General features: G+C 40.1%; 2 protein-coding genes across 8 annotated transcripts in view; one reads left to right on the forward strand and one right to left on the reverse strand.

The window, feature by feature from the left end:
* scn8ab (sodium channel, voltage gated, type VIII, alpha subunit b) overlaps positions 1-11,686 on the reverse strand; it is a 73,058-nt gene extending 61,372 nt beyond the window's left edge. For both annotated transcript variants that reach the window (XM_023790666.2, XM_023790667.2), the window contains exons 1-2: positions 11,561-11,686; positions 2,994-3,325 (exon numbers count right to left, since the gene is read on the reverse strand). In XM_023790666.2, the coding sequence (XP_023646434.1) occupies positions 2,994-3,269 (276 nt within the window). In that variant the 5' untranslated portion in view covers positions 3,270-3,325; positions 11,561-11,686. The remainder of the gene's footprint in view (positions 1-2,993; positions 3,326-11,560) is intronic.
* A 3,342-nt stretch (positions 11,687-15,028) lies between these two features.
* LOC111832892 (thiol S-methyltransferase TMT1A-like) lies at positions 15,029-22,879 on the forward strand. 6 transcript variants are annotated; one of them, XR_002835611.2, is made up of 5 exons: positions 15,029-15,583; positions 16,929-17,077; positions 19,951-20,019; positions 20,109-20,232; positions 21,688-22,879. XR_002835611.2 is itself a non-coding variant. In XM_023790647.2 (4 exons), exons 1-4 carry the CDS (start codon positions 15,089-15,091, stop codon positions 20,131-20,133), a joined length of 738 nt encoding a protein of 245 aa, XP_023646415.2. In that variant the 5' UTR covers positions 15,029-15,088; the 3' UTR covers positions 20,134-21,628. The 6 variants fall into 6 exon arrangements, 4 of the variants coding, with proteins under 4 accessions (XP_023646415.2, XP_023646417.2, XP_072571412.1 ...); XR_002835614.2 differs by lacking the exon at positions 21,688-22,879 and having other exon boundaries at positions 19,862-20,019; positions 20,109-21,629; XM_023790647.2 differs by lacking the exon at positions 21,688-22,879 and having other exon boundaries at positions 20,109-21,628.
* The last annotated feature ends 314 nt before the right edge of the window (positions 22,880-23,193 follow it).

Genomic DNA, 23,193 nt, shown 5'->3' on the forward strand with positions numbered 1-23,193 from the left:
CTGTACTACCTACATCACCGGCCCAAACAGAATACAGCTGTACTACCTACATCACAGGGCCAAACAGAATACAGCTGTACTACCTACATCACCGGCCCAAACAGAATACAGCTGTACTACCTACATCACCGGCCCAAACAGAATACAGCTGTACTACCTACATCACCGGCCCAAACACAATACAGCTGTACTACCTACATCACAGGCTCAAACACAATACAGCTGTACTACCTACATCACTGGCCCAAAGAGGATACAGCTGTACTACCTACATCACTGGCCCAAAGAGGATACAGCTGTACTACCTACATCACAGTCCTAAACACAATACAGCTGTACTACCTACATCACCGGCCCAAACAGAATACAGCTGTACTACCTACATCACCGGCCCAAACAGAATACAGCTGTACTACCTACATCACAGGGCCAAACAGAATACAGCTGTACTACCTACATCACTGGCCCAAACAGAATACAGCTGTACTACCTACATCACCGGCCCAAAAAGAATACAGCTGTACTACCTACATCACAGGCTCAAACACAATAAAGCTGTACTACCTACATCACAGGCTCAAACACAATAAAGCTGTACTACCTACATCACAGGGCCAAACACAATACAGCTGTACTACCTACATCACAGGCTCAAACACAATAAAGCTGTACTACCTACATCACCGGCCCAAAGAGGATACAGCTGTACTACCTACATCACAGTCCTAAACAGAATACAGCTGTACTACCTACATCACAGGGCCAAACACAATACAGCTGTACTACCTACATCACAGGGCCAAACACAATACAGCTGTACTACCTACATCACAGGGCCAAACACAATACAGCTGTACTACCTACATCACAGGCTCAAACACAATACAGCTGTACTACCTACATCACAGGCTCAAACACAATACAGCTGTACTACCTACATCACCGGCCCAAAGAGGATACAGCTGTACTACCTACATCACAGTCCTAAACACAATACAGCTGTACTACCTACATCACAGGCTCAAACACAATACAGCTGTACTACCTACATCACCGGCCCAAAGAGGATACAGCTGTACTACCTGCATCACCGGTCCAAACACAATACAGCTGTACTACCTACATCACATGGGCAAATTCCCTTATATTCATTATTCCTGAACATAAAAGGTGCTGATAACAAATTACATCAAAAGACTCATTAACATATATCGATCGTCTACCTTTTTATATCAGATCAGAATGCCGACTTTTAATACAATAATGAATAATAATGAATTAATTTAATCTAATTTTAGCCAACTTTGACATAAGATGTGTGGAAACTCTATGATTCATCCATCATTGGCAGATTTAAAAGCTTTTCCCACAATAACAGTATAGGAGGAGTGTGGATTTGATCTCTCATTACAGTAAGCCCCATTTAACACACTCTTCATTACCTACCCACAACCCACCACTAAAAAATGCAGAAGGCAACAACGATCCCAGGAATCAGAAGCCGATTCAATCGGTAACCAAGACTGCAAGTCTACAGGTTGTGGAAAGGACAGAGAATGATGAAGAGTGACTTTCAAGAATTTAATCTGCTGCTCTGCTTTTCCTTCACTGATGTAAAAAAAAGGGAGACCTACACAGTGAGGTTCAAAATGGCCGCTAGCACAGTATATAATCTGGCTAAGCAGCTAGCATCATATGTGAGGGGGTAGCTGCAGAATTCTAGGTCTTTGCATCTCGTGTACCCACTGAGTTCTAAATTTCCACTGATTTTCCAGTGAGGCAAGATGTCTAGGTAACACAAAATATGCTTGATGACATCATGTACTTGTTATATGCTGATTAGCTGATGAAAATACGAAAAGTTAATCACTTTGTGTTATTCTGCTTTCTTTGTACAATGCTATGAAACAATGCCAAAAAAGAACATTGCAAGAACCTGTCAAAGTGTCACTAGACAGCACTGGAGCCACACATAGAAACAAGACTCCAGGTGTGAGGAGAATCGCAAAGTCTGAGTCTCCAAGGGACAAATTTGCGTTGCGCGTTGATACAGAGGGTTCAGTTATACATATGTCACATGTGCACTGCCCATGTTACACAGACCCTGACTCGGGAGCCACACGCAGCAGGCCGCGTGAGTGACACACACTTTAGAAGCCATCCAATCAGAAGGCGGCTCTTTCCCCTGATCACCCTCCATTGGCCTGACAAGGCGCAGTCTCCTGAGGATGTACTGTTCCAGAGCCACTGCAGCCACTGTTTTCCTGCTGCATTAAGATACTGCCACAAGGAGAGGGGGGCAGGGGGGAAGCAATTTAAGACATGCATTTAGAATCACCTCAATATCCCATCCTTTGCACTGAGCCGATCCCAGCTTCACAAAGGCTGATGGAGATCTTTAAGACAACGCTGCAGAACTAGGTGAAGGTCAAAAGGCACATAAACCGAGAGACTACTGTAGCCCAGAAGCCAACGTATCAGAGAAAACAAAATGTCAATCTGATATCCACTAATCATATTTTCTTAAGATCATTCACTCGCTTACAGACAATCCCCTGTTATCAGAAGGCCTCTTATTGGGCAAAGAAACTTGTATGCTTGTCACCTGACACTGTGTACTTCTAGGTACCAGAAAATAAATTCAATGAACCAGTGTTTTGTCCACAGTGATCTGATTTTACCAAGCTGGATTAAGAGCTCTCTGACATTCCTTTACAATCGCAGCAAAGGATGGTCTAAAAAATCAACGACTCAGGATTATGCCTTGACACCCACAGAGACAAACAACATATAAACATAAATAAACCGTGCTCTTAATAGAATAATTGGGATAGCCCCCCCCGGCCCCCCCCCCCCCCCCCACCCCACCCTTCACTTCCGTCTTCACTGCAGGGGCAGTTTCATTTTTACTGCTCCTGTTGGGTGGGGCACTAACTGTCAAGAGGAAGACTGAAGTGGCTGGCATGTGGAGACACAGTTGAGGAGGAACTCACTTGCTTATCTGCATAGAATGGGTCAATGTCCTCCAGTGGCACTGTCACCATACCCGGAGGAATGTCCCCGTAGATATAGGGCACGCTACGGCCAGCCTCCAGGTCGGTGTTGGGACGGTCTTTGTTGTCATCATCGTCGTCGCGATGACTGCTATCAGACTTTGGCGGCTTCTTCTTCTTCTGTTCATTGATGCGCTTCTCGATATTGGCCAAAGTTTCTGGGGTGAACCTCTTGAAGCTCTCAGGTCCTGGCGGTGCGAAAATGGGTGCAGCCATGTTTTCATCCTGCAGCAACTTCTTCTTTAGTTATGTACCATCCAGGGCAGCCAGCTCTAGGAGGAGAAGCAGAGAGCAGCAGCAGCTCCGTCAATTTCATGTCAAACTGGAAGCTATTAAGAAAGGTATACAACAACAGCAAAAACCACAATGATCCATTTTCCTTTACAGAATCTGGAACAGAGTGAGCCTGGAGCCTATTTGAGGAAGTACAGGGCAAAATGAAGGGGACACACTGAACACAGAGTAAAAATCCAGACCAAGATTTTGTTTCAACCATCCACTTGAGTAGTCTTGTAACTGTGACTCTTTATGCTCAACTGGTTGGTTGAAACAAAATCTTGGTCTGGATTTTTACTTTCTGGTCCTGAATTATCCACCCCCACACCCCCAATAAAAGTATTATTATCATTAATAATAATAATAATAATAATAATAATAATAATAATAGACTCATTAAAGGTGGAAAAACACAAAAAACGTAATTATGTCATAACTTAATAAGAACAGGCTGACTGTGTTTACTAATAGAAAATCTACCATGCAGAAATCAAAGAAACAAACATCCTAAATAAAAAAATGGATGCTTTCTCCTTATGACAGATCACCCATGTGTTTTACATCATCGTCCTTAGAGAGTAGACTGTACTGTGGTGTGGGCTTTTTCTTCAAGATCATCATTTTCAGAGAATGACCTTCTGCTGAACGGTATGTTCTTCTTCCAGCTCTGTTTCTTTGGCCCTATGACTTCTTGTGTGATTAAAGCATTGTCCACCTCCAGTAGTGATGGAATAATGGAACCAGCACAAGTCTCTGGTATAAGTTTAGCAACCAAATGGAGCTACACACATACATTCAATTTATATATTCCAGTCATAATTTGAGCATAACCCTAATTCTAACTATGATAACCCTTTCCCCTACCCAGCCCTATCCTTAACCATAAATAACCAAACAAAATAGAAATTGTTTTTTGATTACATTCACAAATTTGTATGAAATTGAGGTTTATATTGTGGGCACCTGAAACATGTCCCCTAAGCTAAAAAGTAACAGGTTTTGCCACCCCCACACATTTTATCCCCACAATTTATTAAATACAACCGCCCCCCACCCACTAAACAGACATGCACACCAACAAACAATGAATGCAGATAAACTGTCACTTGTCTGCTACTATTACTGCCACTTAAAATGCTATTATCAATAAAACAAAAACAAATAAATAATGCATAATCATTAATAATGACACAAGCTGCAAACAAATGTAACTTTTTGCAATGTATATACAGAAGCTCCTCTACTTACAAACTTTCAGACATACGAACGAAGAGGACTGTAAGTCCAAATTGTGTTCATTGGGCTCCCGTTGCAATATTGCAATATTGCCGTCTGCAATATCAATTTTTTTTTTCTGCGCGCCATTTCCACCTAGTACGAATTCTGGCCGCTACTCCCACCGCGCAGCAGCGTAGCGTGCGTACTCTCAGCATCCTAGATCTTTGTACTTGCGTATACCCTTAAAATGATGTTGAATAACGACTTAGGAACATTTCAAAGTACGAACAGCCGATCGGAACGTATCTCGTTCTTGAGTAGAGGAGCGTCTGTAATGACACAAAGATGACCATTCTAAGGACTGTACGCAGTAATGCATTGCAGGAGCCTTCCATGGAAAATAAAAGTGGATAAACGGATGAACGTTCAGTAAACGCCACACACTAATTAAGTAATTAACAGCCACTCAAATTGACTTCCAGCGTAATATCTCATACCTGAAGTACGTAATCCATTGAAGAGGCAAAATTATACATTTTCATATTCATTTCAATCAATAATACTATCCATTCACTGTAGCAATGGTCCGATTTAAAATTACAAAGTGACTGTTGACCAGAGTGTTCTGGGACATGCTATTCACCTGAAAATAATGCTATGTTCAAGAGGAATTCTTTGTTGTATTTGTGTCGTTTACATTTAATGTGTTTAAAATGGACATTATAGATAACAGAAAAAATAACGTTCATAATCTACGGAACATAATACCATTAAAAGATTCAGAGAATCCGGAGAAATTGGTTGAAAACCAGTATTGGAGAGCCACAATCTTCAGGTCCTCAGGCAGCGCTGCATTAAAAACAGACACGATTCCATTGTGGAAATCAGTGTAAGGGCTCAGAAGCACAAACCATCATCTGTGAACACAGTTCATCACTTCATCCATAAATGCAGGATGAAGCTCTACCGTGCAAAGAAGAAACCATGATCCAGAAATGCCGCTGACTTTTCTGGGCCCTAAGTCATTTAAAAAGGACTGAGGCAAATTGGAAAACTGTCCTGAGGGCTGACGAATCAAAATTTTAAATTCTTTTTGGAAATCATGGCTGCTGCATCCTCCAGGCTAAAGAGGAGAGGGATGATCCAGCTTGTTATCAGCAGACAGTTCATAGGCCAGCGTCCGTGATGGTATGGGGGTGCATTAGTGCCCATGGCTTGGGTAGCTTGCACGTCTTGGAAGGCACGATTAATGCTGAACGATATATTCAGGTTGTGGAGCAATATATGCTGCCAGCCAGACGTCTTTTTGAGAGAAGGCCTTGTCAGTTTCAGCAAGACAATGTGAAACTGCATTCTGTGCATAATACTACAAAATAGCTCCGTAGTAGAAAAGTCTGGGTGCTAGACTAGCCGGCCTGCAGTCCAGATCTGTGACCCATTGAAAACATTTGATGCATCATGAAACAAAAAATAAGACAATGGAGACCCTGAACTGTTGAGCAGTTGAAATCTGTATCAGGCAAGAATGCAACAACATTTCACTTTCGAAACTCCAGCAACTGGTCTCCTCAGTTCCCAAATGTTTATAGTGCTGTTAAAAGAAGAGGCGATGCAACACAGTCCCAAACACGCCCTTATTCCAACTTTTTTGAAACATGTTGCTGGCATCAAATTCAAATTGAGCATATATTTGACATAATACAATAAAATTTCACAGTTTCCACATTTGATATATTGTCTTTGTTCTATTTTCAATTAAATATTGGTTTATATTATTTATAAATCATAGTATTGTTTTAATTTACTTTTTTTGGAAACTGGGTTGTATAATAGGCCTAATAAATACATATAAACCCAAACATATCTGCTTATTTATAAAATCCATTAGTATAAATTGCCTCCTCAAAAATGATAGGCCAATGTAAAACGTAAACAATACATTTAACTATATTACAGCCTATGCCAAAACTTCAAAAAAGTTGAGTGTATTTTATAATTTATTATTAAAATTAGCTTTTAAAATGTAAAAATCAGTTCATATTTTGTCCGGTTTCATATCTGTAATAATTATATTTCCAAGAGATTTACTCAAAATCTGGGTTCCCTCGGAGGCACTTTTCACACATCTCCTGGGTGCCTGGCAGAGAGGTACAGGGTAATCCAGGGTAATCCAGGGTAATCCAGTCCTACATCCAGCTCCTGAAGGCCAAAAAGACTCCATGAGCCCAAAGACACAGCCAGGAGGGACTGTGTCCTGTTTTGCACACCCCAGTGAAGAGTTCGCCCTTTTCCATCTGGTGCACTAATGCATTCCCAGTTGGGCATTCTGGAAAAGGCTCCACATGAGGTCATTTAATATGCTGCCAATCTTTTCTTTTTTCAAAGAAATTCAAGCATATTCTACAAATTAGTATTCAGTATTTTTCCACAATACGTTAAGCAGCAAAACAAACAAACAAACAAACAAAAAAGTATAGGTGATTATTCCAGAGGAGCCATTGCAGAGACACCTACAATAACAAGCTCATCCTCTTACTATCATGACATCCCTGCCATTTACACTGACTCCAAGAAAAATGCTCAGGTAGAAAGGTAGAAGGCAGCCGGGAGATGTGAATGGAATATGTCTGCCTCGCTCACCCCACGCTGGCCATTGGGAGCGCAAAGCCAAGTTTCTCCTCCATTTTAAATGCATATAGAAAGAGGCATTACAGCAAGAGGGATCTCAGACATATTTCATGCATGAGAACTCAAGACCCTCCCAAGGACGATCTCACGAATGTTCGATTCTTGCACCTCCCTCTAAACTCCGGGCGTCTTGTGTAACATGACCCTATTCTCTCAGTAATCACAGCCCCAGGTAAACACAGGAACCATATCCATATACAAATCACACGAGTCCCCCCCCCCCCCCCCAGCCCGCATTGGAGAAAATTCCAGCATTGCCGTCAAAGCATAGTTGCGTGTTCCAGCAAAACATCTGAAGAAGGGCCAGGGAAAAAGAAAATAAACACCGTCAATGAGTCTCTGACAGGAGAAACAAATGCTCTCTGTAGCAACGATGCAGCAAGGTAATATTCTTAAAAGGACTTCTATTTTAAAAAGTACTGTAGTCAACATCCCTGGTCAGCTGACGTCTCCTGTGTTCCGTCCTCTTTGTGTGTCTTTCAAACGTCATGATTGACACACTAGGCTAACCCTCTAATTCACCGTGGGGTAGAGTTCAGAAACATGCAAGGTCAGGCTATAAAATAAATTATTATTATTATTATTATTATTATTATTATTATTATTATTTTCTGCCAAAAAAGCATTTCTGTGCATAGTCACCAAAAACATCTGATGTCCCATAAAGAAATCTTGTCATACCTTGGTAACTGTATTACTTAATTATATTACACATCGCAAATAAATACAAAACAAACAAACAAACAAATAAATAAAGGCTATTTAAAAGCACATATCGGTCTCTGTTTAGAAAAATTGCCATTTCTATTTGAAGAAGAAAACTTGTACATACTGTATTTCCATTGTTTTGTTATTCATTTCATATGGCATTATACATGTAACAAATTCAACTTATCCGAACTTTCTAAACAATCCGTAGTCTGTGCAATGCTGTAGAGTGTGATATAGCCTATAGGTAAAAAGCCAATAAATGTAACGAGTGAAATATTAAGTTAAAAAGCAATAAAATTGCTATTAGTACAGTCTAATATTTCGTACAATACATACTTCGATAAGTTGTGCTAAGTGATCACTCCTCACGCAGTAGGCCTATATAATCCCCGATAAGGGACCCTACGCCACTTAATATAATAAAGGGTCGTTTTCCTGCAATGATGTAGGCATAAGTACACTGCAGCCAACTTTAAGTGCAGACTTAAGATCTTTCTAAAATGATTACTTTTAAAACAATCAGTAGCCGGAAAAAACAGCGCATATCCAATCCATATATTAACGACTTCCGGCGTCCCGTTACATACCGACGTCACACTCTGTTTCATACTTGTACAGTACGTGCTGCTTCCATGATTACCCCATGACCCCCTCCCCCGCCCCAAGCCAAAATTCTCGCCATCACCAAACACTTATCAATTTGCCTTTAGTCATTTATTTTTCCTGCACCAAACTGCAAATACTCCACTGCACAACAACGTGCCACTGCACATAGTACATGAGAAGTATTGGGATACCTTTCAAGTGGCGTCTCTGTCCTATATGCAGATGAGTCCGAAATAATAAAATTGGACAACTGTAAAATATTCTCTTCGCCGCCACTAACAGCGCTCAGCATCCTTTTTGTGTTTAATGTACCCCCCTTCCGCGATTGTGCGCCTCTAAGGATCCATAATCTATTGATTCGGAGTTTATTCCCTTATTTCAAGCGCTAATTCAGCGATGTCAGCAAGAAGAAGCAGCGTCGATACCATACAGCTGCTGATCACACAGACATCCCCCTGCGTCCTAACGCTCGATCCCACCCCCCACCCCCCCCCCCCCCCCCCAAAAAAAAAAAAAAAATAAATAATAATAATTTTACAGAAAACTATTCCGTAAGAACAAGATCAGTCATTTTTAAGTCCTAACCCGAAAACATGACAGGGCAAAATATAAGTGTCGGTGTAGCTGAGGTTTGTTCAAGGTGAATCATAAGCACGGAAAGCAACGTGCTGCCTCTCCTGCAACACCAGCACTCACCACTATCACGATGCCTAATTTTGCAGCATTTAAAAAGCTACTCGTGACGAAACTAAAGCATGCACTTTTAAAGCAAAATTTGGATTTTATTTTTATTTCTTTATTAAACCATCATATTAGTTTTAAACCTTACTGAGCTTTCGGAAGTACGCGCAGACGAGGAGTGAATACTTACTTTTAGCTCAAAAGTAGATAAATGCACTGCAGCTCAAGTCCATCTCCAGAGCACATTTTCCAAGACAGTAACAGTGGCAATCCGGTGGCCGTCGCCGAAGTCAGTCTCGGTGCCAGCTTAATCCAGAGGGACCCGGCCTGTTAGTGGCTGGGAAGCCGTAGCTCGCCGCGGTGTCAAACGGACGCTGTCCATTTCAGGACCACTCCGAAGTACGGATGACCAAAGAGCGCATTAAGGCTCCCGTTATGCAAAATCGGGGGAGATAACCGAGTACGAAAGAGAATTACGGCGCAGGGCGGTATAGACAGAGGTGCGGCGACCGATAGCGGAATCAGAAGCCAAGTAACTGACCACTCTAGCACGGAGGTGACACCATCCTGATGGACGTGGGGCACGACGCGCCGGGCCAGCGACACGCACATATACCGCCTGCCCAGAAGGACACTGGAGGCATTTGCTATCCCGTTTGTCTTACAACAAAAAAGATCACATTACTGATCGCTATAACCATAGGCGCAATCAGATTCCAATAAAGTACATGAAGACTTTCTTCCAAAACGAATGTAAAGCAGTCAGATTAAGATATTACAAACTGACGACCTAATTCTCTAAAGATGTTGCGTCAGAATTTTAACTTGACACCCGGAAATTTGTGGTGTTTGTGTATAATACATGAGTGTGGGCACAGCTTATATAACAACCACACAGGTTATATGAACACATAACGCTGTTAACTTAAAACAAACAGTCACATCACAGCAGACAGCTTTCCAAAATGAAAGAAATGCCTTACAAAAGTAATGTTAATAGCCGCAAGTAGTATGACTTCTGTGAGTTCACAGAGACTATAAATGCGGTAATAGTAATAATAATAATAATAATAACAAAATGTCACTGGTTGTTATTACTCTGCATTAAGACAGCTATCGATTACTCTATACTTCACGTCTAAAGCAAAGAATGGCCTTTTTAATTAACGGAAAAAAAACACATAATCCAGTACCAGCTCCTTACATTTATCTCTCTGGCAGTTACAGAGAACATCATATTACATTGATATTATTTTAAAACAATCCACAAAAGGACATCATATTCGCTAATTACTGTGCATTTAAAGTTCTCATTGGAAATTGAATATTTTTTTCCTTCATTTCACATTAGACGCTCCTGGCCGGTATGCGCGAAGATTGCATGTAAACGTCTTCTCCACCGTGCGGGCCACAGGCTCTAAAAATACTGCAGTGGGGGGATTCTGCATGCCGGAGATTACACGTCCAACTTAAAGCATATGTCGAAAAAGCACAATTAAATGCGATATGCGTCATGAATAAACACACTGCGCAAAAAGGAAACGCCAATTTCTACGATTCAGACCAACTGGCACATTTTTCAAACCTAAATTTTATTGAAGAGCTCGTACCACACCCGTAAAGTGTACCTACTTTTTTCATAACATTATACCCAATAAGCTTGATAACTGTATAGAGACTTTTTAAAAAGATGACCGTTCATATGAGATTGGCAATGGATCCGTTTTGCACCAAATAGCGCTTTCTTGCAATACAGCCTTAATAAGTATAGCGAGGTAATGACTGGGCAGACTGGGGAGACTGGGGGGTGGGGGGGGGGCGCACTGGGAAACAGTTACCACGTTATAGGTGTTTATGATACTACATTCCGCGATTCTGAGACAATAAACATCAGGGGAAAAGATGAAATAATTTGTATTGCCACATTCAACCCTTTCTCTCTGTTTTTACAATCCACCAAAGTTTGACATTCGTACCTCGCTATCCCAAGGTATGCGTATATTTCACATCGCTACACATCAAAATGTCATGCAGCGCACTGTAAGGCCAACACCCAAAGGTACCCAATTTAAATACTTTTGCCCGACTGCCCCAATCTATTTGCCCATGTGGATTCTGTCAAATACATTGCAAAAGTCTGTTCCAGCGTGTTATACTGTAACGCATCTCTATTGGAGGCTGGCAATCAGCCGACTCACAAATGCAGGTAAAAGATGCTGGATAGAGCGCTGCTCTGCGGCATTAGGGTTTGTGCAGTAGACAGCAGAGAAACGACACCTATTCGTTAAAAATCCCCAGCCGAATGACAAAGGAGAAGATATACTTACTTTTTTCAACATTAAAAGAAATCCAGAAAGGCGTCGCTGAACTGCGGATGTCCGAAAGGTTCAGGAGAAACTGCGGTTGTCGCCATATTGTTGCCGCTATCTCCCTTCCCGAAGCGTGCAGTTACCCTGCATAATTGATGACTCTCAGCAAAATGTTAGGGACCATCGTCAAATGCTTTTTCGAAGCAGAAAGGGATCGTCGGCTTATCGACGAGACGAGCAGAAATTATTCAGAAAGAAACAATGCAATATATATGTGTATATATATATATATGTATATATATATTTATATACATGTGTATATATATAATGCATCCGGTTTGGAGGAAAATATTTACGTAAACCGATACGTGTAAGTAAAATAGGCCTAATTCAATCCGGTTGCATGCGCATGTATTTTTTAAACTTTAATTTATAGTCAAGATACCGAGTAGTTTTTAGCAAACTGTTGAAGGATCCAAAACACCAAGAATTCTGCGAGGTCTACGGCAGATGACGGCCATTTACCCCATCAGTATCTGATCCGTCTTATGTTACAAGGTATTCCAGTATTATAACTTCGACACAGACGTCGTCCCCAGTATGCCAATCCGATGGGGACAACATCAGGAATGAAGATGATGCGGTGCAAAGATTATTAATATGCACATAAAGAAACAGGGTGCGTCCCACAGAGGAGTGTGAAATTGTGTGACTGGCCCAAAATTGCCAAAAATACTATTAGCTTTTGAGAGATAATTAATAATTGTTAACTTGTAGGACCTACCAGAAATAAAATCTACATCTTAACAGTTAACAGGCAAAAGTAATTTAGTGCTAACTAAAGATCTGAATGCTAAATATATGACATTGAGTGACCCACAGAGAGAATCCACATAGAATCAGTATTAGTGACTAGCAGAACAGAGAAAAAACAGATTAGAGCTAACACTTATGACATTCATGACATTTAACTCCAGGATTCATCTGAAACAGTCTAAATGTTAAAATAACACATATACAATATGGTCTTCTTTTTTTTTTTTATACAGTGCTCACAGAAAGTCTTGAGACGTTGCTTCATTGTTGCAAATGTTTTGCCTTATTGTTTAGTATCCCTTTGAGGGGCAATTACTACAATTACAATTAATAGTAAAATGGCAACAACAGAACTGAATGAGTCCATCAGAAAATTGTGACACTTGATAAAAAGAAAATGCCTGTGCAGAAGATATACGCAGATGTGTTAAACCAGGGGTCTCCTACTCCGGTCTTGGAGAGCTACTAACCAGTAGGTTTTCTATCCTACCTGGCTTCTGATGAGCCACACCTGTTCTCAGGTAAATACCAGGAACAGGTGTGGCTCATCAGAAGCCAGGTAGGATAGAAAACCTACTGGATAGTAGCTCTCCAGGACCGGAGTTGGAGACCCCTGTGTTAAACATTTTCATCAGTTTTACAGAATTAAGGAAGCGTCCCACGGCTTTCTGTGCTCACTGCATTTATGGGAAATGTTGTAATATGTATACGCACACACATCTATGAAACATTTTAGAAATAATAAAGCAGTTGACTAAGAGCAATGGTGACGTAGCAATGAATGTTTGCTGCCCGGTCAGAATCATACTGTTTTAACTACAATCAGATCAGGCAGCCAAATTCATCCCATTCACACACCATAATAAAAGGAAACCAGGACCAAAAGGTTGGTCAGTGAACCACAAAAACAGTGAACGTTTCAACCATTTTAAAAACGAATGAACAACAAAGATTTCAGATGAAGGTTAACCACATCTTACTTTGGACAGCTGATCCAAGAACTGAAATTTCCCAATTTGTTAATATGCTATACTTTCTTAAAGACATGTAAATTAGGTTCATTAATGAATCAAAATTAGTAGGAGTAAATATTTGTGCAGCAGAAATGCACACTGCTTTATCAGAGCAAAACATTACCAAATTGTTTACACCCATCTAGTTTCCTTAACCGTTTATCCACTTCAGGGTCACAATGATCGTGGAGCTGACCACAGGAAGTACCGGGCATCTCACACCCTAGACTGGATGCTAATCCATCACAAGGTGCTTGTGTATACACACTCACAGTATAGACAACCCTGGCATACCAAATAGATGGATAGACAGACAGACAGATAAACAGAAAACTTCAAAGAATAAAATAAAATTTAATTTAATATAGAAGTATGATACTGCAATAGACAAGGTGCAAAAATGGAATTAGGATATTCATGAATCTGAGTTGCAAGGCGAAGCCAACAGATGTAACTAGTCCATCAAGTCCAAACAACCTACAGTTCTGTGCCTTTTGTTGTTATTTTTACCTCAAATTTGGTTTGTATGCACATGTGTCTTAAACGTGAATTGGATAGAATCATAATTGAATCCAACAGTGAGGTCAGGGCTGCTTCCCAGCTCTATACAATACCCATATGTTCCTCAAATAAGAAGATTTTGGTATACAAGGCTTTCGTTGTTCTTTATTGGTTTTCTCAGTTTGTTTTTAGTGACTCTGTATTTGTAAATTTGTGTTCTATTTAGAGATTTTTCAACATCTCTCCAAATATGTAAAGCTGCCATGTAGTATTTTATATCTCATTACTATTGAGGCAGAATCAAATCAAAAGCTTGTGAATGAAAGTCGAACTGAATCAGGGCATCTGTACTAATACCCAGCCCTACTAACTGTACCTGTTTTTGGACTGCAGAAGATAACTGATGCACCCGGTGGAAACACAAGAAGTGCATATGCACAATCTATTATAGATATCATATAAAATATATATCTATAATATTCAGTTTAATCAAAAAGACCTGTAGCCTATAGTATCATGTAGTGATGCTTTTCTGCAATTCTGAAAAAAATCATCCGCGCTTTGTGTAATTATAGCTGAAGCTTTAATTATGAAAATTCAGAAGAAATAAAGATTATGCGAAAGGTTCAACATATTTCACCCAATTCTGTCAGATCCTGACGACGCAAACTTTAATTTTGTATAACCTCGCAATTCTGCAAACAGTACGTACAATCCCTTAAAAAAAAAAAAAAAAAAAAAATCACAACATATAAATAGATAAGACATCAATGCACCTGAAACGCGAATATACCACAGGTTGTCAAACAAACAAAGTTGTATGGCAAAGCCAAATAAACTTTAGTAACCGGGGACATCAAACTACCAAATTTGAGGTTAAATTTTCAATTCCCCAAATAACAAACGCACCACCGTTTGAAATCAAACCTCAAATCGCTGCTTTGGTGAAAGGTAGCATGTAGGTTTTAAACTAATTTATCGGTTTCTGATAGCTGCATTTGTAACTAGATAGTTAGTTCAATTCAAACTCCGGGAAATAGTTGCAGTCGTGTATGTATTATGAAAAATCACTTCCTTATGTTACAGTTCAAAGTCCTTATATGTCACTGAATACATTAAAAAAAAAAAAAAAAAAAAAAACTGGTTACACCCCCTATGTTCCTTAAACAGCCATTGCACCTAGCCATCAAAAACTGCGCCTCTCAGACTGGTAAACATGGGCATATTAATGAACGCGCTTCGGCTTTTTTCCCAAATGTTAAGCCTCCCATTGCAGTTACTGGAACTGGTAGGGATATACGGCGCATATAAGCGCATCTTCCCATTCTTCATGTATAAAACGTCGATTGCGTACAACAAGAAAATGCATGAGCAGAAAAAGGAACTGTTCCGAGACTTAGCGGAGTTCGCCAGGGATGGCAGGGCGCTGCGGCTGCTGGAGATCGGCTGTGGAAGCGGGAGCAACTTTCAGTACTACCCCCGCGGCTGCACGGTAGTGTGCACAGACCCGAACCCCCATTTCAAGAAGTATTTGCAGAAGAGTGTCGCCAGTAGCGATCACCTGAAGTTTGAGAAGTTCGTGGTGGCCTCGGGCGAGGATCTGGGGGAGGTAGAGGACGGCTCGGTGGACGTAGCGGTGTGCACACTGGTACTGTGCACGGTCAAGGACACGACACGAGTCTTGGTCGAAGTGCATCGCGTATTACGGCCTGTAAGTTACGGAACCGGAGATTCTTACTCAAGCCACTTAAGTCCGACCTGTTTGTCAGTTCGGGTATCTCGAAGCTCATATCTTGTGCAGTCATGCAATCTAACACCCCAAACGTATTTCAGTGATCAATAGCGATGGTTTACGGCGTAGCAGCACGTTGGAGAGCAATGAAAATTTATCTATCTAATACCTTACTGCCTTTGTCTTTGAACGTGGTCATCGCATCAGGACAGGTTATGGGAAATTAAGTTCCCCATGTTAGCCATGTCGCGTGCTGATTTTAAATCATGACGTCACCCGCTACTTCATAGTTTCTCTGTCGTTTTAATTCCTTTCTACGAATAGTCTTGAGGTGAATAACACATATATGCGAAACCGTCGTATATGTCTTTTCGATGTTTCTATGTTTTGAAAGGTTAAATCGCTGGTAATAAATGTTTGTTGGAAAAATTCAGGAAACGCTAGTATTGCTTGTAGGACTTCTGAAAACAACTGTACTTCTTTGCCTAAATATAAAGGGTAAACATTATTTCCTGGAATCCAGAATATTTGGTTTCCCCGGCTAAAACAGACAAATCTGCATCCCAGTATGGATGATAATAGTTTATACACATGTGATTATGTATATATGAATGATTTTCACCCATCGCACATACATCTTTGCCCAAATGTGAGTATCAGCAGTATATAGGGGCAGTGTGTGGCTCAGTGGGATAAGCTTGTGTGCCTGTAATCACAAGTTTGCTGGTTCAAACCCAGCCTCAGCATGTCTGTGGGTCCTTGAGCAAGGCCCTTAACCCCCAGCTCCCTGGGTGACGCTATGGGTGAATGCCCTTTGCAGACAATTTACAAAGAGCAAGTTGAGGGAGGCATAAAGACAAGTTACAATTAAGTAGAAATTAGAATAAACAAAATGACATTGATGGTCATGCACAATATGTTAAGTCCTACAAGCAATACTTGTATTTTCCCAACATACATCTATTACCAGTTTTTAAAATCATTTTAATTATCCTTCAAAACACAGAAACATCAAAAAGACATGCAATGTTTTTGCAAACATGGTTTGTTTACCTCAATACTTTCGTAGAAATACATTAAAATGACAGATTTTACTGCCTTTGTATTTGACCGCGGTCACTGCATCAGGACCAACCGGATCTAGTACACAGGTTCCGCAAACTGCCCGCCCCTGTCTAGACGGCTCGTCCTCTTAGTGCCTTATCATGCCTCTGACCCGTTACTCTGTTACCCTTCATGTGTTATTCTTGAAATGGTGAAAATTGGTTTACAAGTAAATCTTGATGTTGGACATTTCTTTAGCCTCCTGTCTGTTGTTGTTTAGGGTGGTGCCCTGTTTTTCCTGGAGCACGTTGTGTCTGATCCATCCACCTGGACCTTCTTCATGCAGCATGTTCTCCAGCCTCTTTGGTATTACTTTGAAGATGGCTGTGAAGTTACAAGAGCCACATGGAAGGACCTGGAAGCCTCCAGGTTCTCAGAGCTAAAATTAAGGCACATTCAAGCACCTCTTTTGTTCCTTATAAAACCACACATTGTCGGTTATGCTGTCAAGTGAAACAAGTCGATGGCCAGCATCCCCAGGATAAACTAGCACATACCAGTGTAACTTTTCTTTTAAAATGTAATTTGTGGCAAATTCTGGAAATCATCGAGTGGGTTTTTTTCTCCAATTGGAGGGATTTTGTATGAGAAATGGAAAAAAACTGACAGTAAAAAAACCAAGATGGACATTAGGAGATCACACAAAGGTTTTCCTTCAAATGTTTTCTTTTGTTGACAGCCCGAGAACTGCATATAAAGCTAACTTTACTGTGGTGTTGGAATTAAGTTTTAAACTCTAACCCGCTTTCTGGAATATTTGTAATATCTTATAGCAAAATCAAGCAACACCCCCTGGGTTTTCCATATTTCTTTATGGGCAAATTTGAATAAATTTTTCAACCTTTGTGCACTTACCATTCAGTAGCCCAGCTCGGTGAATGAACACAGTTATTAATAAATACATATAAAAACACATAATATGGAAGTTACATGGTGTGCATTATCCCCCCATAGTCTAATGCTTAAAGCACACTTTACTGGACATGTCTGTATCATTTAGTTTAATACTTATTAGCCTCATCTATTACTTCTATATTTTGCACTTCAAATGGACAGAGTAGTTAATAGGGCCAACAGAATGGAAAAGTATTGCAAGATCTCTCAGAAGTCCAATTTCTTTTCTGGGGCTCCGTAGAAATCAGCAGAGCCTCAATTTATTATAAAAATGTGTTTTTATTGGTTCAGCAACACAACAGGGATAATGCGTATTGGTGAGTGACATGAGCCAGTTGCTACATGAACTACCACAGAGGTATATATAGTGGGTCATTCGCTCAAGGTTAAAAGTTCATCAGGACATTTTAGAGAACTAAAAAAATAGCTCAGTGTCCTTCCATTTGTTTAAGATAGCTGATATCTAAAGGCGTCCGACTAAGATGCCAAACATTAATGCTACTTTCAGCGGTCACGGGAAATTAGATTAGATTTTATAACCTGTCCTAGGTGACAGCACATGCTGGTTGTGTGAAAAATCCACTAATGTGCGTTGAAGATAATTGTTACACCAGCAGGTGGCGCCTGGTATTAAATAAGAGTCTAAAGTTAACCTATCATCCGCGCCCATAAAACAGGAGACGAAATTAAACAATAGTATAACTCTATAAATATGACGCGAAATCAGAAAGCAGTTAAGACCCATAATATCTTTAATATATACAATATTACCAGTTAGCATTAACATAAGTAATTTCTATACTTCTTATGTTGTATTACTTGTATATTTGGTCTGTGCAACCATTATATCCCTGCTGTGTATTGTATTTAGATTGTTCTGATTTGTGAGTCTTTTTCCAACTCTGTCTGAGTGTTTCCTCTTTCACGTGTACTTGTCCATATGTTAAAAAAACGACGAGATGGACAACATGGAGTATGGGAGGCATTTCCTGCAAAAAAAATGAAAATCTGAGGATCAGCCTCGAGAACCGTGGACGTTGGGGATATTCTTCAGGTTCAATTTCTGTACCTTAAAAGGTACTGTGACCTACAGCTAAGGGTACAATTGGCAGACCTTTGAGGGAACAACCCCAGTGTCAATGAAAGGTAGAGATTTGTACGCTTTTTTCTGAGAGTGTGCATGAGAGGAAAGTTAAAATGGAAATGGTGTTATTTTATTTTTCATTTTGGCAGGGTTTTTGCCCATTGACTTTGAATGCTAAATGGCAAAGTGAAGATTGTATTTTCATTTTATTGTTATCACTTTCATTTTCTTTTTTTGCAGGAAATACCTCCCATGCTGCATGTTGTCCGTCTCCTCGTTCAGAGCAGGGATATAATGGTCGCACAGACCAATTATACAACATAAGAAGTGTAGAAATGACTTATGTTAATGCTAATTGGCAATATTGTAAAGATTAAATATATTACGGGTCTTAACTGCTTTCTGATTTTGCGTCATATTTATAGAGTTATACTATTGTTTAATTTCGTCCTTCTCATTGTATCCTGTTGTATGGGCGCGGATGATAACTTTAGACCAGGGGTGGCCAATCTTATCCGCAAAGCGCCGGTGTGTATGCGGGTTTTTGCTGCAACTCCTTAATTAGATTACTAATTCGAGGACTGATTGGCTGAAGAGTCCTCACACCTCGGTTTGAACAACTGACCTACATGTTATCCAAAAAACCTGCATACACACCGGTCCTTTGCGGATAAGATTGGCCACCCCTTTTATTTTCTTCTAGGCGCCACCTGCTGGTGCAGCAATTAACTTCACCTCACTTTTGTGGATTTTTCAGCTGGAAGACAAAAATCCACAAATAAATAGGAGCGAAGTGACAAATGTGACCTGATCCAAAAATAGACAGGAAGTGATCCACAAATGTGCAAAATAAGTTTTACATGTAGAAGTACCTTCATATTTTTGTGGCTATAATTTTACACAACACAAATTTAAAAAATACATATTTGTGGATAGTGAAAGATTTGTGGATCATTGTACATATTTGTGAATTGTCTTTTGTGAGTTATAAATAATAAAATCCAATATATACTTCCATAAGCAGGCCTTTCCTCACCCCATAAAAATTATTGACATCTACCTAAAATGCATTAAATACCTATACAGCAAATAGAGTTAAAATTCTAGTGTTAGGAGAGTTTAAAGTGAAGTGTTGAGGTTCTGGTGTTGATTCTAACAGAAGTATCTCTGTACAGGTGAAATACGTCACACTGTTGGTGTAAAATTGTGGTGTTATCAGTTTTTAACACTGACAGTCACACTTTGACATCCGGGCACTGGGCAGGTCACTTCTGGAGCTGAATTCAATGGTAACATTTTTCCCACTTGCTTTAGGCATAAAGAAGAATTACATGTGAGTGTAAAGTGACTTACATCTGTCGTTTTATGACGTTTTATGGAGGGGAAAACAATGCTGATTGTCTCTTTATGGATGTCTTCCAGGGCTCAAACTGGGGAAGTGCTATAAGAAGCGCGCATAACCAACGCATTGAGACACTGTGGAGTGATGTCTGGAAAGGAGTTACAAATGTCTACCATTCATTGTTCGCATATCTGGAGAATGAAGGTATAATGAACTCCAGTAGCGAAATGCACCTCTGGGCTCTTCACTTTGTATAACTGCCCCGGATAAATCGTGACCTCAAATTGTCCGCAAATCAGTGGAACCACCACCGAATGAGAACTGCCAGATACATGTCACCAAATCAGATTTTTGCGCAAGGTTGCCTGTCACAGCAGGTGCGTCACACTGGTGTCCAAGGTGTATTTGGAGTGGATGAGCAGCTGGTTCCAGGGGAAGATTGCGTAGTAATTGCAGCACAGGACCATGAAACAGCTGCACCAGGAGGTTTGGGAATGGCTGCCACAGCCAACCAGGGGGCTAGAGTGCCTGATTTTCAGTGGCCTCAAACAGTCCAGGTTCCATTCAACCAGTTTACACCCACCGATGAACACTTGCAACGTCTCAGGCAACACATAAATCCTTTTGGCGGAGCTACAGACAGTTTGGGAAGGTGATACTTTTTAACAGGTTCTCAACACAGAAACATCTGAGATCTTATGACAGTGCCACAGTGCTTTTTAAAAATGAAAGCTTAATAAACAGAAAAGCCCAAATACAACTGCTTGTCTGGTGTTTCTGTAAAAGCATTATCAACAATTAAGAACATTTAATAAACCCAAGCCATCTGAAAAACTTCTTCCTAAATTCTGAATTTAGCTTCCTCAGTGCTTAAATTCTAAAACTCCAAGCTCCATGTTTTTTAAACAATAACATTTAATATATCGAAACCATCTGAAAAGCTGCCAAAATAAACATTTAATAAATCCAAACCATCTGCAAAACTTCTAAAATAATATTTAATAAATATAAACCATCTGAAGTTATTTTTGAGGCATATTGTCATGCACAGTACTTAAAAGGATTATTAGCATTATTTCAAGTTTGTTCCTCGGACAGAGATGGGGCCGCACTCCACCCTTTCCATCACTATATACTCCTGGTAAAAGAGGACTGGAAGCGGCGATGGTGCGTCTAGCTGACCTCAAGCTCAAAATGTCAACCTATCGACTAGTCTGTGCAACCCCTTGTTTGTATGAGAGATGGTTGACATGCCTAGCTTTGAGAACCAGAGAGCAGTACCAGCACAGAAGCTAAGCAATGTCATTCTCTGGGAAGGTTCAACAGAAAGACTTGTTTTAACGTTTTTAAGGTTTTTTTCTGGTTACAGAGTGGAACAGTAACATGTCCTCTCTCTCTAGCTACTCCTGCATGTCCTACCACTTCAGCCTGCTAAAAAAGAAAATACATAAGATGAGTGCTTCACAAGCTATGGACCACTTGCTTGTATTTCACTTGGTTGTATGTACTAGTATATGATTTAAGTAGGAGATGTGGCACAGAGTATACTATACAATGTTACAATGCAACTATGTGCTTTTTTCATAGTCATGTATGAGTGTGGAGGCACAGAGTATACTATACAATGTTACAATGCAACTATGTGCTTTTTTCATACAGTCATGTATAAGTGTGGAGGAACAGACCAGAGGAACTTCGGCAGCCCTACTTTCTTGCATCTGGAAAATGTAAGCAGACCATCAGTACTTACTACATTGTGATGGACAAGAAGCTCCTCCCCTGCCAAGGAACCACATCATTGGCAGCCTTTGATGAACTTTTTAAGGTGCACTTTGTTTTCAATTTAAGTTACGATGATGCTTTTTGCAACATGATCACATTCCTCCAGACGACAGTCTATGGCATTGATGTTGACACCACTAAAGAAAGTCCAAAGGTGAAAGAATTGAGGGCCAAGTTCATGAACACAAGCTGAGAGAAAGGCTGAGAGAAACATGTGTGTCTGTCATTTTTAGTGCAGTGCATCCCAGCACTTGTGTAGCTAGGCAGCACTTTTTTTGCACAGGCTATGTTTTGGCAAAAATGATTTTGGTTTTAGTCATTAAATTAAATGTGTTGGCAAATAGAAGAAAACCCAATTACATAGAAGCAGAGGCAAGGAGCCAAGTTCTTGAGTTATGTACAGGTGTCATATTTTTAGACCTTTGTTTAATGAACCAAGTGTTTTAATTCAGCACCTTACATTTTTTCATGGGTTATATCCAGGCAAAAAAAAATGTTCTTTGTGCTCAAGAAGAATGTTCATTGCAGTTTAAAAGTTTTGCTGGTTTTAGAAAGCATTTAAATATTTTTTATCAAACTCTTAACATGGGCACAAGTTATGAAGTTAATATTTTAATGCCACATCAGTCAGACTTCAGTGAACAGAGCTCACAATAAGAAGCCTGCAACATTGAGCCAGATGAAGAAAGTCAACCTACAACATCTGGCACTCAAAGTGGACAAAGTATTTTAGTGAGAAATGGGGTGTGGTTGAACCACTTGAAATTGTCTTAGGTGTGAGATATGATTCAAAGAGAAGCAAAATATCTGGAGTATATGAGCAGGTACCAGTGAATGACACTTTCATTTATGTACCCCTTTTAAAAACATTAGAGTTCATTTTCAGGAATAAAGATTTGTGTTGTTACATCAGTAAAACTGCTGCTTTTGGTGGCTTATACAAGGATTTCTGTGATGGAAAGTACTATAGTCTCCACCAGGGTTCCATGCCTGTGGAGTTTGCATGTTCTCCCTGTGCCGCTGTGGGGGTTTCCTCCACAGTCCAAAGACACGTCGAGCCTAATTGGAGTTACCAAATCACCCATATGTGTGCATGTCCCCTGCAATTGATTGGTGTTCCATCCTGAGGTTCCAGACCCCCCGCAATGCTGAATAGGGTAAGTGGGTACAGAAATCAAATGGTTTTTCAATTCCCCACATAACTCAAGTGCCACAGCTTGAGGTCAAACTTGCGTTTAAAATATGGAATATCCAGTGAGTATTGAGTTCAGTCCAATAAGAGAACTCTCATACATAAAAACTGTCATACATAAAAACTCTCATACATAAGAACTCTCATATATAAAAATTACTATCTGTTGCTTTGATGAAAAGGTGCATATG

Source organism: Paramormyrops kingsleyae, chromosome 8 (genome assembly GCF_048594095.1).
Source record: "Paramormyrops kingsleyae isolate MSU_618 chromosome 8, PKINGS_0.4, whole genome shotgun sequence".
Lineage (NCBI taxonomy): Eukaryota > Metazoa > Chordata > Actinopteri > Osteoglossiformes > Mormyridae > Paramormyrops > Paramormyrops kingsleyae.

Excerpts from the sequence above, each read along its gene's own strand:
- LOC111832892 (XM_023790647.2), top strand. The coding sequence starts at position 15,089 with ATGGGCATATTAATGAACGCGCTTCGGCTTTTTTCCCAAATGTTAAGC. Across the intron at positions 15,584-16,928 it reads TGCATCGCGTATTACGGCCT|GGTGGTGCCCTGTTTTTCCT; the intron begins GTAAGTTACGGA and ends GTTGTTGTTTAG. Across the intron at positions 20,020-20,108 it reads GGCATAAAGAAGAATTACAT|GGCTCAAACTGGGGAAGTGC; the intron begins GTGAGTGTAAAG and ends GATGTCTTCCAG.